This window comes from Epinephelus moara, chromosome 14 (assembly GCF_006386435.1).
Source record: "Epinephelus moara isolate mb chromosome 14, YSFRI_EMoa_1.0, whole genome shotgun sequence".
NCBI lineage: Eukaryota > Metazoa > Chordata > Actinopteri > Perciformes > Serranidae > Epinephelus > Epinephelus moara.
The window spans coordinates 20,880,301-20,895,720 of record NC_065519.1 but is presented as its reverse complement, the minus strand read 5'-3'; the positions used below and the strand labels follow the sequence as shown (position 1 = coordinate 20,895,720).

At 39.9% G+C, this 15,420-nt stretch overlaps 2 protein-coding genes across 4 annotated transcripts in view; one reads left to right on the top strand and one right to left on the bottom strand.

The window, feature by feature from the left end:
• Positions 1-6,375, bottom strand: part of dhrs7 (dehydrogenase/reductase (SDR family) member 7) — a 9,717-nt gene extending 3,342 nt beyond the window's left edge. Inside the window, exons 1-6 of the mRNA XM_050061667.1 lie at positions 6,148-6,375; positions 3,688-3,840; positions 3,351-3,457; positions 2,702-2,941; positions 1,206-1,328; positions 902-1,117 (exon numbers count right to left, since the gene is read on the bottom strand). Of these exons, the coding sequence (XP_049917624.1) occupies positions 902-1,117; positions 1,206-1,328; positions 2,702-2,941; positions 3,351-3,457; positions 3,688-3,840; positions 6,148-6,277 (969 nt within the window). The 5' untranslated portion in view covers positions 6,278-6,375. The remainder of the gene's footprint in view (positions 1-901; positions 1,118-1,205; positions 1,329-2,701; positions 2,942-3,350; positions 3,458-3,687; positions 3,841-6,147) is intronic.
• Positions 6,376-12,324: 5,949 nt separating this feature from the next.
• Positions 12,325-15,420, top strand: part of ppm1aa (protein phosphatase, Mg2+/Mn2+ dependent, 1Aa) — a 36,614-nt gene continuing 33,518 nt past the window's right edge. For 2 of the 3 annotated variants that reach the window (XM_050061253.1, XM_050061255.1), the window contains exons 1-3: positions 12,325-12,738; positions 13,656-14,509; positions 14,617-14,734. In XM_050061253.1, the coding sequence (XP_049917210.1) occupies positions 13,673-14,509; positions 14,617-14,734 (955 nt within the window). In that variant the 5' untranslated portion in view covers positions 12,325-12,738; positions 13,656-13,672. The remainder of the gene's footprint in view (positions 12,739-13,655; positions 14,510-14,616; positions 14,735-15,420) is intronic. The other variant, XM_050061254.1, reaches the window with a different exon arrangement.

Below are 15,420 nucleotides of genomic sequence, written 5' to 3'. Positions count from 1 at the left end.
GGTTGTAATTCCTACACGGTTCATACTACATTTTTGAAAAAAGCCTTAAATGAAAGCTGAGAGTCTGCACTTTAAGCAGGTATTCATTGTTTCATTTAAAACCCATTGTGGTGGTGTACAGAGCCAAAATGACGACAACTGTATCATTGTCCAAATAATTATGGACCTGACTGTATGTACACCCTGTTTGCATTTACTTAGATATTCACTCTCTGTTAGCATTTCATAGTTAACCCTCTGTGCTGTTTATATTTTATATTTTCCAGCATTCCTTATTTAATACTCTTTACTTTTAATTTTAAAGCACCTTCTACCAAAATAAAAGTATCTGCACTGGTATCTCTACATATATCTTTCATATCATCCATAGCAAAGTATTAAATACTTCCACACTGATCTTACTTATCTATCTATCTAGTTATTATATTCCATTTATGACAATATATCCCCCTTAATCCTGGATCTTTAAATTTATTATGAGTGTGCTGAACAAGACATAACCTGTTAATTAAAACTTTAGAGGTGTCAGTAGGCAGATCTTGTTACCTTTGGACAGAGCCCTGTTTCCAGTTGTTATGCTAAAATAATCTGTGGCAACATATTTATATGTAAGACGTGAGAGTGATATCAATCGTCTGATACAACTCTCAGCAAGAAACTAAGTGTATTTCCCAAAATGTTGATCTATTCCTTTAAGATTATCATTTTTTAACTGGACTAGGTGGTCCTCTGCTGAAAAAAAATAACTGTCCTACATATTATCTTCATGGAGTCATGACACAAAACACTGTGATATTTAATTTTCAGTAGACCTCCCTGATGATACATCCAGCCTATGTTTTGAATATGCAAATTGACTTCACACACACACAGAATTACTAAAAGCAGATAATACACCTACCAGACCAGCTTTGAAGTTCTGCACCCTTTTTCTGCCCAACACGTTTGTGACGAACCAGGCAAATGTGGGTGCGTACTGCCAGAGATAGTAGAACAGGAGGAAGGGCTGCTGAGCAATCCACATTTCCTTGACACCGTTGGCCATTCCCACCAGCATTAGACGCACACAGCGACTTGTTGCCATCTTGTGCTCCTGGCTTCCAGCTGCAGACAGGGGCTTGGGGAATGGAAGGAAGACAGGTCACTGAAAACATCCCACTGAAATACTACTACTGTTATATCATGCACAGGTTGGTAATTAATACCTTGTTGACTTCCTCTGTGAAGGCATTGTGGACAATCTGTGATTGTACAGGCCCTGGACACACCATGCTGATGAGTATGTTTGGAAAATCAGTCAGCTCAGGCCGCAGGGAGTTAAAGAAACCCTGAAGACAACACAGTAACAATCAGTAAAAAGACGTACATATAAAACTAAAAAAAAGTTCAAATAAACTTTAATATTCTTCAACCTAGACCCCTTTACCAATGTTTTAGTGTCTAAGTGTATTGGGCGAGAGGACTGCAGCGTGCAGGGTTCAAACAGGTTGCAATGTAACCACCCAGGACATCATGTACCACCAATGTACAGCCACTAAAAGTGTATATTTTGGCACTGACAGGCTCAAATTTATTATTGTAAGTGTCTGACAACATTACGTAAAGAACCCTACAGAGAAATAAAACAATGAGCTTTACCTTTTGCTGATCCTCAGGACTTTTTGTATTTTGTTGTGCCTAAAATCAGAAGTGAACTGGAAAGAAGAGCTTTCAGGTTCTCTGCACCGACTGCATGGCACAATCTGCAGAATAATCTTAAGCTTCAAGACATGTTGACCCTGACTATGTTTAAAACTGTGGTGAAATCTGATCATTTTAATTTCATCAAATCTATGTGCTTTTTAAGTTGTTGAAACTCTGTGTTGCTGCTTTACTTTGCCAGGTCTCCACTGTAAAAGAGGTCTTTCATCTCAATGGGACAAAAACTGGTTAAATTAAGGCTAAATAAATAAATAAATCCAGTCTGTTTGTTACTGTGACCGAGTCCTACTTGAGGAGGAGTTTAATTCTGAAATCTTGCAAGAGGTGACTTGTTGCAGCAAAAACAAAAGTGAAAACATAAGTCAGAGTTGGAAGGAGGAGAGCTGGGAAGAGTTTGTTGTGTTGGAGACAACATAGCATGGTGTTATCTTAAAGATTTTCAATGCCATGGCTGATTATTTTCCTGATTTTAACAATGTGGAAATGTCCTTGAGATTTCAGAGCGAGACTTCTCCTGGAGCGAGACATCGCTACACACACTAATAAACAGACCGGGTCAGCGAAAGGTAAAGAAAAACATTTTATACCTCTGTAGGGTTCCTTTCCATAATGCTGTCAGACATTTTTATTAACAATCTGACCCATCTGTGGCAAAAACAAGCACTGTTAATGGACGTAAATTGACGGTGTACAATTTCCCCAAGTGGTTACATTGCAGCCTGTTTTGCAGCTGCCGCCTGCAGCACTTAATACTGGACCAATTTCACAACTCGTTGTCTCCATTAGTCACTTAGACACAAAAACATGGGAAAATGGGGTCCAGGCTGAAAAATACTGTTTTGTATTTTTAAGAAGAGATCCAGATCAACCAGACCTGCTCCTCTGTGATTAAAAAAAAAAGCTTTCCTGAAAAATAGCGAGTCAATAACTTGTTGGCAAACACTTTCCAAAATGAAATCAGAGAAAGCAAACACAGTGTTTCCCTCCGTATTCCCTTTACCTGAAGAGCATGTTTGCTGGCAGCGTATCCCGATCCAAGGGGCGCCCCGGTGAGGCCGACAATGCTGCTGACAGTCACAATGCTCCCAGAGCCTCGCTGCGTCATGTGAGGCAGCACCTGCTTGGTGATGGAGACTGTACCCAGGAAGTTGAGCTCCATCAAGGCCTCATACACATCAACACTGGTCTCCATGCACAGAGAGCGCTGGCTGCGGCCGCCATTATTGATTAGGACATCAATCTGAAAAGGAAAAGTGGACAAAGCCATTTATTTTTACCTACAGTGCATGAACAGGATACTTTTGCTGAGTCATAGTTACATCTGTGCATAGAGAACAATGAAAAGAGAACAGAAGTGAAATGTTTATGGATTAAATCAGCGTCTTTAAAACAGGGCAAAGACATATTATGTTACTGAAAACCAATAACTTAAATACTGTGATTGAGTTTTTTAATTGTTATTATTACAGATACATACATGTACAAACACACGCATAAAGGCACATTATAACAATACCATCAGCTAAAAACAACCCAGCCTTCTGCATAACACCTGACTGAGCTGTTAATCAAACAGAAATGTCCTCACAGCAATGAAAGTAATGATGAAAACACACTGTACTGTAAAAGAGCATCTGAGGTGGCCTTACATGTCCAAAGTACTGAATCGCAGTTTTTGTTTTTTCCTTGTGCGATGTCCTCTCCAACAGATCAAGTGGAAGAACATGAACATCTTCATCTTGGAGGTTGGAGCACTCTTGAGGAATAAATGACAGAAAGAATTCAGCTGGTCACAAACTCAGGTGCAGCACTGAAACCCTTGTGCTACTACTGTGGTGTGCTGCACCTGAATGGTGAGGTACACAGGGAATTTTTATTAGACTTTCTTTTAACCAGGCTTTACAAAAATAATAATAAAAAAATAAATAAATAAATAAATATATATATATATATATATATATATATATATTATTTTTTATCTCTCACCTAAACAGCCACGTTTAACCCTATTGAGCTCATCCTCACGTCGAGCAGACAGGACGAGACGTGACCCACACTTTGCTAGCTGATAGGCCAGCTCCTCTCCGATGCCACTGGAGGCTCCAGTGATCCACACCACCAGCCCTTTCAGCTTTTTCTCTGGTAAACACAAAAGAACTCATTCAACACTTCATGTGATATGCACCATCGGCCAACATGAGCCTCAATTTATTTTTTTTTATGTGGATTAGACCACAACTGGTTTTGATCTCCTCTAGGGACCTTCAAAACAATTCAAGAAATGCATTTATTTAAGATACATTACATATTTTGCTATAATAACTCTGTGGAAGCTTGACGGTGGTGGAAGGAGTACTCAGATCTTTTACTGAAGTAAAAGTAACTGTACCACAGAGTAGAAATACTCTATTTAACATCCTGCATTCAAAATATCACTCAAGTAAATGTACAAAAGTGATAGCATAAAAGTAAACAATAAGTACCAACAGTAAAAGTTCCCAATATGCAGAATGGCTAATTTCAGATTAATATATTATTGGACGGTAATTACTAATGCATTAATGTATTCTGGCGGCACAGTGATGCAGTGGTTAGCATTGCGCCTCACAGCAAGAGGGTTCCTGGTTCGAACATGGGGTGGGAGGTTTGAACTTTGGGGTGGGGGGATACCTTTTGTGTAGCGTTTGCATGTTATCATGTCAGTGTGGGTTTTCTCAGGGTACTCCAGTTTCCTTCCACCATCCAAAGACATGCAGGTTCGATTAATTGGTGAATTGGTGACTCTAAATTGGCTGTGCGTGAGAATGTGAGTGTGAATGGTTGTCTGTCTCTATGTGTCAGCCCTGTGATAGTCTGGCGACCTGTCCAGGGTGTACCCTGCCTCTCACCCAATGTCAGCTGGGATAGGCTCCTAAATTTATGGATTAATTAACTAATGTATTCATCACTTGAACGTTGCAGATGGTAAAGGTAGAGCTCATATTAATTGACAACTTTATGTATTGCTGGTAGTTAATATATCATAATTTATTAGTTGATTCATATATGTATTAATAATGGTCAAAGTAACTTGTAACTAGAGCTGTCAAATAAATGCAGTGCAGTAAAAAAGTACAATATTTGCCTCTGAAATGTAGTGACATAGAGGTAAAAGATTGACATAGAATGGAAATACTCAAGTAAAGTACCTTAAAGTTGTACTTAAGTACAGTACTTGGAGTAAAAGTACTTCCACCACTGACAGTGACTTTTACAGAGATAAAGTTTTGAAGCATTTTTGCTTGTTTATTTACTTTTTTTGCCACTTCAGACTGTACTGCATTTCAGAGGAAATTATTTGACCTTTTATGGTGCTGCTGAAGTCACTACACTGGCTGCCTGTATCTTTTTGAATTGATTTTAAAATTGTTTTACTTATTTATAAAGCTTTAAATTACTTTCCCCCTCCATACATCAGAGATTTTCTATCATTTAATGTTCTACCCAAATCACTAAAGTCCTCCACTGCTTTACTTTTAAATGTTCCTCATGTGTCCCATTAGTACTGGTGAAATCGCTTTCTGTTTTTACGCCCCTAAATTCTGCAATTCACTACCTCTAGATATTAGACTGGCTAGCACTCTCTCTGTATTTTTAAAAGTAAATTAAAGACCAATCTTTTTAATCTGGCTTCTAATGTGGAGTGACATTACAGTCTTGATTTTTTATGTTTTAACCACTGGTTTTTACCTTTTTTTTTATATTTCTACTATTCATTTTTTTCTATTTTATCTATTTATCTTGTTACTTTCTTTTTTTCTAGGGAGTTTAATCATCTTTTTTGTCAGTTTGCTTTTTTAATATTTTATTGTCTTGTGTCTGTGTCATTTCAATTTTGCCATGTGACACATTTTGGGCTGCATGTTTGTATGACAGCTGCTATATAAATAAAGTTGAGTTTCACACTACTGCATTTATTAAACAGCTATAGTAGATATTTGCTGTGGGGATTTTTTTCATACATTATTTTTATTTCCTAGTACCTTATTAAACACAACAACATTGACACACTACACACTACATTCACCTGACAGCTATAGATACCGGTTACTGTCTGGGTTTAGCATAATAATATTAATTTTACATTCAGGTCTTTCATATGAAGACGTGGGTAAATCAATCCCAGATATAACTAGGCTGAACTGAAGACTTTAGGAAATTTCTACTACATGTAAAAAGCGGAATTTGACCTTTGTAGAGCTCAGAGGAGCATCGTGTCAGTTGGTCATGGATCAACCAACCGTTAAACGTTAGCTAACTGTTGTTTAACGGTTGTTCATCAGTGGTTTACTAACGACACCTCATTGAAGGCTAATATTAGTAGACAAACGCTGTCAGTGAATCCATTTTGAATAAAAGACGACACTCATTCAGAGACATGCAGACAGACAGGTCACATGAACTCACCTGGCCTGTGTCCCAACAGACTCGCCCAGAGCAGAGTGAAGTCTGCATCCCCGAAAGCAAAACACAGGAAGTGAATAAGTGCATGAAGTGCTATTAAATACCACAGGGCGGATACGATGCAGCAGTCCATTTGTGTTAAAGAAATAAACGTAAGATTTAATTTTGGTAGCTGACCACTACTGTTTAAGACAAGATTTTGCTATCACCGGATATCGACGTCACTTCCGGCCGGATATTTTCAAAATTAATGCTCGGTAAATGTCAGTTCTTGAAGAAGCAGCAGACGGAAAGATGAACGTATATTGTCGTAGATGCATTGTGTGATATGTTGTGATGTTCTTCCGTGTTTTTAGTGCATTGTGATTGTATGATGTTTTAAACTGTATATTTTTCATTACACTTAAGGTCGACATGTAAAAGCCCAACTAGGGACAAGAGTTGAAAATTATCAGTGGCTATAAACTCTGTGCAACACATCAGTCCCATACTCTGTATTGAAACTATGTTAAATTGCATTATCACTATCAAATAAATACAATTACATTAAAAAAAGAACATTAATGGTGTGAAGGAAGCACCGTATATTTTACTTTAACATTGATCAACAAATTATAAGGGCCATCCTGTGGATTAACATCATAATTTACCCTCCTGAGACCCGAACTTTTGTTTGGTATGCATTTTTAATTTCTCCTAGCTATTTGGGATCAGTAGGACTTGATAAGTATAAAAACTAAACATTGTCAACGATGATAGAGTCCCAATGTCCTCAGATGAGTACTCCCTAATTAACAGTGTCTTAGCTTGTTACTGTTGCTAAAACTAGTCATATTTGTTGCCATATCAAACTACAAACATTATTAATCATAAATAAACAAGTTTCATCCATAAAATGTGATCAGGTTTTGGACCTTGTCCACTTTTGTGTCGGGATCAGCTGCAGACTGGCTTAGCAGATATAGCAGCCATCTTGTTTTTACATGGATTAGTGTATTGTGTAAAGTATCCTTATGCATGTTCACTGATGGAAACCTTGTTATGACATTTACTTCCTCTAGATCAGGGGTAGGCAACCTGTGGCTCCGGAGCCACATGTGGCTCTTTAGCCCCTGTCCAGTGGCTCCTTGAGCCTTTGAGAAAAGAAGTCTATGGAAATTCATTCTATGAATCCAAATATTGCTGAACCTGGATAGCAGTGGCTGGTTAGCTATGGATGCCAAATCCAAAAAAGTAAATTGAATAAAATAGAGAATGTAGTAGTGCGTGGACAGATTTGTTTGCTCTCACTGCCAGCTATGCAAAATTTAACTACCAGATAATTATTAATAGTGCCCTGCACAGTGTCCACATTGTGGTAAAACATATTAACAAACGCTTATTTAGACCATAAGTATACGCTAATTTAGACTTAATAGGCTATTTACCTTGATTATAAGGCTCAAACATGTTTTGTGGCTCCACACAGATTTTTTCAAATTATTTTTGGTCAAAAATGGCTCTTTTAATGGCAAAGGTTGCAGACCCCTGCTCTAGATAGTCAAGTTTGACCGTCTTTTCAGCGCTCTGCCAGGGCCACTAGATGGGACTAAAAAGTGTCCATGAACAAGGACAACAGGTCTAAGTTAAGTAGAATGAAGTATAAGGTCCAGTAAACCAAAAATGAGATGTCCTGATATGAGGACCCAGGGTCTCAGGAAGATATAGGCCAGAATTTTAGTCAGGATTGCTAAACACACTCAGTCCTCCAGATTAACCTGCAAGACGGCCCTGGGGCAAAATTAGCTGCTGGGACACTGTGTACAGTATTCCTGTGTTGGAATATTGCATGGCCCTGAGTTTGCTGTGTGATTATTTAATTAAAAAATCAAATAATTTAGGAATATGTCTCATATAAAAACAACTTAACAGATTTACCCCAAGCCTAGTCCCATTTACCAGCCTGGTGTGGCTACACATTTTGACAAATTAACGCCTTTTTCAATTAGACACCTGGTCTGGTTGCCAAGCAGTTCATTTTCTATAGACAGCCTATAAACAGGATTGTTGGCTACCTCAAATTATGTGTTAATTCCACTATTACCCTGTAAGTTATTCATATTCCTTTAGTCCGTAAGGGTCCTCAGATCAAAGGAATCACAAGGGTTTTTCTTAAAAATTAATCCAAGTTATGAGGACTGTTTTAACAGGATAAAGTGGTGCTGTGTCAGTATGCCGGGTGCCATAACTAAGTAATATTCATACTGGTTTAAATAAACAATTTGATTGTATTTCCCAATTTTTGCTGAGCAACAGTTGTGTGTGAAAGGAGTTAAAGGCCTGTTCCATATATAGGCCTGTTGGTTTCAGCGATTTAAGCAAAAAATAGCCCAGGCTATTAGTTGAAATTTTACGGGTAGGTCATTTTATTGTCACATGCAATTGTGCTTCAGTAGTTCATATTTCCATTACCAGTTTTTGGGATCTTTTCACTATCTAAGGCAGGTTTACCAATCAATCTGTCAGTCAGTCAGTCTTTTTTATCTATCTGCTTTTAATTTGATAGGCAACACACTTTCCTCTTTCTGCTTTCTTAAGGGTTGCAAAATCTGCCCTTTTCTCACTGTGGCAAATGTCAGCTTTTTGCAATAATGAATGTCAACCAAAACGGTTCCACAGAAACTTCTCTAAAAGTGGCTGTTTCAAAACAAAATCTTTTTCATAACAGACAAGGAAAAACCAAAATAAATCAAGCTCACCCTCACTGAGTTCAAATGTGCAGGAGGGCAATACACAAATACACAAAGGCATCATACAACCGAAAAAGAGATGGGAAAATGTGTCCATGGCCTCATAAGTTGCAATAATGCACAGGTCAACGGAGAATGAACAGGAGAAACTGAAAAAGGTGACCGTGACACTGGATTCTATTAAGAGGGGTACAGTTTCTTTAGCAAAATCCCGAATAATATTATTATATAGGGCAAGTCTTTAAAGTACCAGTTGAATCATATTCATTACCAGTTGGTCTTTCTTAGCATTCAATATAAAGCCTTCTGTATTTTGCATGTGTCTTTGAAATGGGCAATGCATCTATACAAAATGTTAATTTTCTTTGATTACAGGCCATACAGATGGTTAATGCAGGTATTATGCAGCATTGACTTGCAGAATTCTTTTCAAATTCTGAACACCATAAAACAATGACATGATTATTAATGACACTGTAACGGTTACCACTGACAACACTTAGATCATGTCCTCTGTATTTTTTTCTGTGGTTTTAGCAACCAGGAAAAGTTAAACTTCTAAAGTTAAAAAACTTTCACACAATATTTTATGCACATACTGTTGTATATAGATTTCATATACTTAAATTTGACCACTTTATGGACAAGAAGCTGCTGAGGAACTAAGGCAGGTTATCAGTATTAAGGCTTATGCAATTCCTTATCTAAGACTAAGGTGAATTTATTGTCATTTGAAACGCAGTTGTATGCTACAAAAGAAAAAACAAACAAAAATAATCGATTATTTATGGTGGAGTGTGGAGAATGAGATGGACTTCAGGAGTCTCACAACCTGAGGAAAGAAGACGCTCTGTGGTCCGGTAGTACAGCAGGTACCTCTGTATCACTTGTCAGACGGCAGCAGAGTAAACAAGCTGTTGCTGAGGCAGATACTGTCTCTTAGTGCCTCATGTCACCATGATTACTGATGCTCGTAGATTCAATCAATCAATCAATTTAATTTATAAAGCCCAATATCACAACTAACAATTTGCCTCAGAGGGCTTTACAGCATACGACATCCTTCTGTCCTTTGGACCCTCACAGCAGAAAAACTCCCCAAATAAATCTTTAACGGGGAAAGAAACGGTAGAAACCTCAGGAAGAGCAACTGAGGAGGGATCCCTCTTCCAGGACAGACAGACGTGCAATAGATGTCGTACAAAGCAGATCAACATGATAAATTTACAGTAATCCGTATGACAAACTGATACACAAGGAGAGACAGAGACAGAGAGAGATGCAGGACAGACAGTAGTTTACAACATTAATTTAAGTAATAATATTATAATAATAATTACGGCTATTGTGGTACAATATGTTGTAAGTATATATTAATATATGATAGTATATGTATGTGACAATAATCATATGTGTATAATAACAGTAGAAGTATGACTAATGATGGCAGCAGCAGCAGGAGGCATCTGGCAGGACCATGGCAGCAGCACAACCACACACATCACACTATCCAGGCACTGCTGTGATATAAGTTAACCTTCGAGACAGTGGAGCACAAAGGCTCTGGAGAAGAAGCCGAGTTAGTGACATGCAGTAGAGCCGAGTTAGCAAGATGCAGTAACAGGACATGAATGTTAGAGAGAGACAGAGAGAGAGAGACAGAGAGAGAGAGAGAGAGAGAGAGAGCCCGGTGTATTATAGGGGGGTCCCCCGGCAGACTAGGCCTAAGTCAGCCTAACTAGGGGCTGGTACAAGGCAAGCCTGAGCCAGCCCTAACTATAAGCTTTATCAAAGAGGAAAGTCTTAAGTCTAGTCTTAAATGTGGAGACGGTGTCTGCCTCCCGGACCGTAACAGGAAGATGATTCCACAGGAGAGGAGCCTGATAGCTGAAGGCTCTGGCTCCTGATCTACTTTTGGAGACTTTAGGGACCACGAGTAACCCTGCGTTCTCAGAGCGCAGTGTTCTGGTGTGATAATATGGCACTATGAGCTCTCTAAGATATGACGGAGTCTGACCATTTAAAGCTTTGTAAGTTAGGAGAAGGATTTTAAATTCACTTCTGGATTTTACAAGGAGCCAGTGCAGAGAAGCTAAAACAGGAGAAATATGATCTCGTTTCTTAGTTCCTGTCAGCACATGTGCCGGCAAATTCTGGATCAGCTGGAGAGAATTTAAAGACTTATTAGAGCAACCTGATGATAGGGAATTACAGTAATCCAGCCTAGAGGTAACAGAAGTGTGGACCAATTTTTCTGCATCTTTTGGGGATAGGATAGGCCTAATTTTTGCAATGTTATGCAGATGAAAAAAACACAGTCTGTGAGGATTGTTTAATATGGGAGTCAAAAGACAAATCAAGTATTATTTCGAGGTACCAGTGATTTTCTGGGTGGTTTTAATCACCTGCTGCAGAGCCCTCCTGTCCTGGGTTGTGCACATATATGCCAGTTTGTAATGTTTACAGTCAGGATGTTTTCTATTGCTCCTCTTAGAAGTTAACAAGAACTTCGCAAAGGAATTTTGCCTTCTTAGGTTTCATTAAAAAACACAGCCATTTTTGAGTTTTTTTTAATTTCTTTTTTGGTTGTTTATGTTTGATGACCATGCTGGGTTGTCTGTGATGCTGATTCCAAGGAACTGTTCACTTGCTCCACCTTTACAACAGTGTGAAGATCCTTCTTTTTCCATTTTACATAATATTTAACTGCTCCATACATCATACAAATATACGTTTGAATTCGTGAATCCTTTAAATTTATCCCATTTGTAAACTGTGCCCAATTAAAACACTGTCATCTATGATATGACAGAAGATATAAGCCCACCCACATCACTGTGGATGCAAGATATTGTAGATTATTTTTTTCACAACAGCTACATTCGACTTATTACAGATCTTTGATAAATGATGTGCAGGTTAGGCCTATATATCTAATTTGTGAGCCCATGTTCTTGCATGCATGCCTCGTGTTTTGCAGCCTGAGCAGCCACAACTCTACAGGGATGATGTCATATTTTCGAGTACGCAACCTGCAACATCCGGGTCCTGTCTGTGTAGCTCTGATGTATTTAGGAGAAGTGGATACGACGCTCCAACATGGCGACCCATTCATTCCTATGAAAGTTGCTCACTAGGCGCGTTTAGGCGCACACGCCATGCGGAGTGGAGTGGAGCGGGCTGACTTCCTGCTGGTGCCCCGCACACACGAATGGGATTAAATAAATTAAGCACACGGCCCTTAAATACTTTCCAAATACTATTGAATTGATGGATCCAGTTCTGATAATATGAATAGTCATTTCACGGGGATTGTGCCGCTCAGAAAAATGTATTCACCATTTTAAAGCTGCTCCTTTTCCAATGATTGTGTATGGGAAAACTCGTTTCCAGCCAGTGCGCGTCACGTGACAATCCCGGAAGTTGTAGTTACCCAGTGCAGCCGCTACGCCAAACCCGTTTCACAGCTCTGTGCTCCTCAGAAGCTAACGTTAGCTAGCAAGCTGTCAAGCTGTCTAGTGGAGAGGCTGGGACAGACGTTTCAGCTTCCCCCTGGCTTGGCGACGCAAAGCTCCGGCCCACAAAATCCCAAGAAAATCTGACAGAAGAGATTTTAGGTCGCCAGCTGAGATAATGTAATACATCACGGGCGTACGCAAAGAGGGACCTCCGCACTTACACCATTTATATGCACTGAGTCTTGAGTGACGATTGCTCGTTGCTAGCTAACTGGCTAGCTAGCCTAGCTAAACCGCCGCAAACCCCCTAGTTTCGTCGGTGTACCCTCTCTGGTGTGAACTGAGGCCAGTCAGTCATTGTCACTGTCGCAGCTTCCGTTGCTGTCAACCGGAATTTTGGATATTTGGTAAGTCATAAAACATTTACTCTTAAACCAGTAACTGTTGGGTAACGTTGGGCAGCTAGCTGTCCTAGCCGTGTTAGCATTGTACGCTAGCGATAATACGTTAGCAAGGCCGAGGGCTCTCCTTGCCTTAACATAACGTTAGCAAACCATGGCAGAGGGAGGCCCGTCAAAGTTAGCTGTGAGGGACAAGGGTCAAGGCCCGCAGCTAGGCAAGGCTGTTTGTTTATTTGGGTTGTGGTCTGGACTTGCCAAACAGTCAACTTTTTCCGCAAATCTAACACCAAAAGCTGTCCTTACTGAGCAGGTTCATGCTGTGAATTAGCTCACCACAACGCTGGCATTAATGTTGGGTTTGTCAGGAATTGTTTTGTGGTGGTTATCGAGTAACTGGTCAGTTGGTTAGCTAACGTTAGCTCTGCAGGCATGCAACTACAGCTTTAACTAATATTACCTCGACTGGCTAGTATGGTGAGGTGTTATGGATTGCGAAGGCCAAATGCTGCCAAACAGTGTGTTAAAAAATACAATTAAACAACTTATCATTACATGTGATCCTAAGGGCGTTTCAATCTTATCCACACTAGCAGTGTTTAACATATAACGTTAGCTAAAATGTGTACCCAGGTCTACTATTTTTAGATTAGAGCAGGGGGCCTGAACTCAGCTACAACATGCTTAGTTTTGGTTGTATTACGTGTTATCTGTTTTAACTCAGCTAATATAGAACATTGTGTCCTTCTGTTTAGCATTGTGGGAAATTATTCAGATTTTTTCCAAGCAAAAATTCACCTTTGCACAGTCACTTGATTAGAAACTGAATATTGCCACAAAGTCCTTATATTATTGGTTATATTAGAAAACATGATATGTATGCCATATGTTACAAACAGATGTCTTTCTTTTTATATGTGTTACAGGTCATACAAGGGACACAATGGGTGCATTTCTGGACAAACCAAAGATGGAAAAATACAATTCCCATGGTGAGGGCAACGAACTGAGGTATGGGCTGAGTAGCATGCAAGGTTGGCGGGTGGAGATGGAAGATGCACACACAGCAGTAATTGGTCTGCCCCATGGTCTCGACCGCTGGTCGTTCTTTGCTGTTTATGATGGGCATGCTGGCTCTCAGGTGGCCAAGTACTGCTGTGAGCACCTGCTGGAGCACATCACCAGCAACCCAGACTTCCAGAGTGCTCTGCAGGATGACCCCTCTGTGGAGAACGTGAAGACTGGGATCCGCACAGGGTTCCTGCAGATTGATGAACACATGCGAACCATCTCAGAGAAGAAGCATGGTGTAGACCGCAGTGGTTCCACTGCAGTGGGAGTGATGATTGCTCCGAACCATATCTACTTTATCAACTGTGGGGACTCACGGGGACTCCTCAGCCGGGGCGGAGCTGTGCACTTCTTCACACAGGATCACAAACCCAGCAACCCTTTGGAGAAGGAAAGGATCCAGAATGCCGGTGGCTCAGTCATGATCCAGCGAGTTAATGGGTCCCTAGCTGTGTCTCGGGCTTTGGGAGACTTCGACTACAAGTGTGTGCATGGAAAAGGCCCTACAGAGCAGCTTGTGTCTCCTGAGCCTGAAGTTTATGCAATAGAGAGATGTGAGGGAGAAGATGAATTCATTATACTAGCTTGTGATGGCATCTGGGATGTCATGGCCAATGAGGAACTGTGTGACTTTGTCAGGTCGAGGCTAGAGGTGACAGATGATCTTGAAAGAGTCAGCAATGAAATTGTTGACACCTGCTTGTACAAGGTATGGCACGTCCACAAAACCTATTGTGACATTTTGTCTCACACTTGTGTGTTTTAGTATCGTGGTGATTTACATGACCTCCGTGTTTGCTCTTTATTTTTCCACAGGGGAGCCGGGATAATATGAGCGTTGTGTTAATCTGCTTTCCTGGGGCACCAAAGGTATCTCCAGAGGCAGTGAAACGGGAGGCAGAGCTGGATAAATACCTGGAGGGCAGAGTAGAAGGTAGGCAAGAGTACCATAGCAATAGACCACCATAGAGCATGGGATACTGACATCATAATCCCTTTTCCTTTTAGTGTTATGATCCTTTCCTTTTTCAGTTTGAAACCATGTTTTCTTTGTTCTTTTAATGTAAAGTTTAAATAATGTTAGCCTTGCTAATAGCCCGGCTTGTGGGAGATGATAAAGTTTGAAATTTTTGAATGTGACAGCTGTGTGAAGAACCAGGGAAACATCCAAAAGCCTGTCTTAATCAAAGCAGTTGTTTTCCTTTGATTCCAGTAGGGTCAGAGAGTGAGTGTCTGCAGTGGTCAGGAAGAACAGAAATTGAAAATAGGAAAACATTATACTGAGTATGATCTAGGTATTCAAATACTATTGTAATCTGTATGATTATGCATAACTCCTGGAGGTTCTTGAATGCATTTTAGTCAGATCACAAATGACGTCTCAGGTTTATCTTTAAAACACATGTATATTTAGACTTTTTGAAAGGACTACATTAACAGTGTCCTTTGCATTATAGTCATGCTGGAAGTTTAACACATTAAAACACTACCCTAAAGACTTCACATTCAGTCTCTGTAGTGAGAGGGCCACTGGTACAGCAGCACTTCAAGCTGAAGGCATATTCTGCTGGGGAAAATATTACCTTACATGTGAGAAGACACATGGAATCCCCCACACTA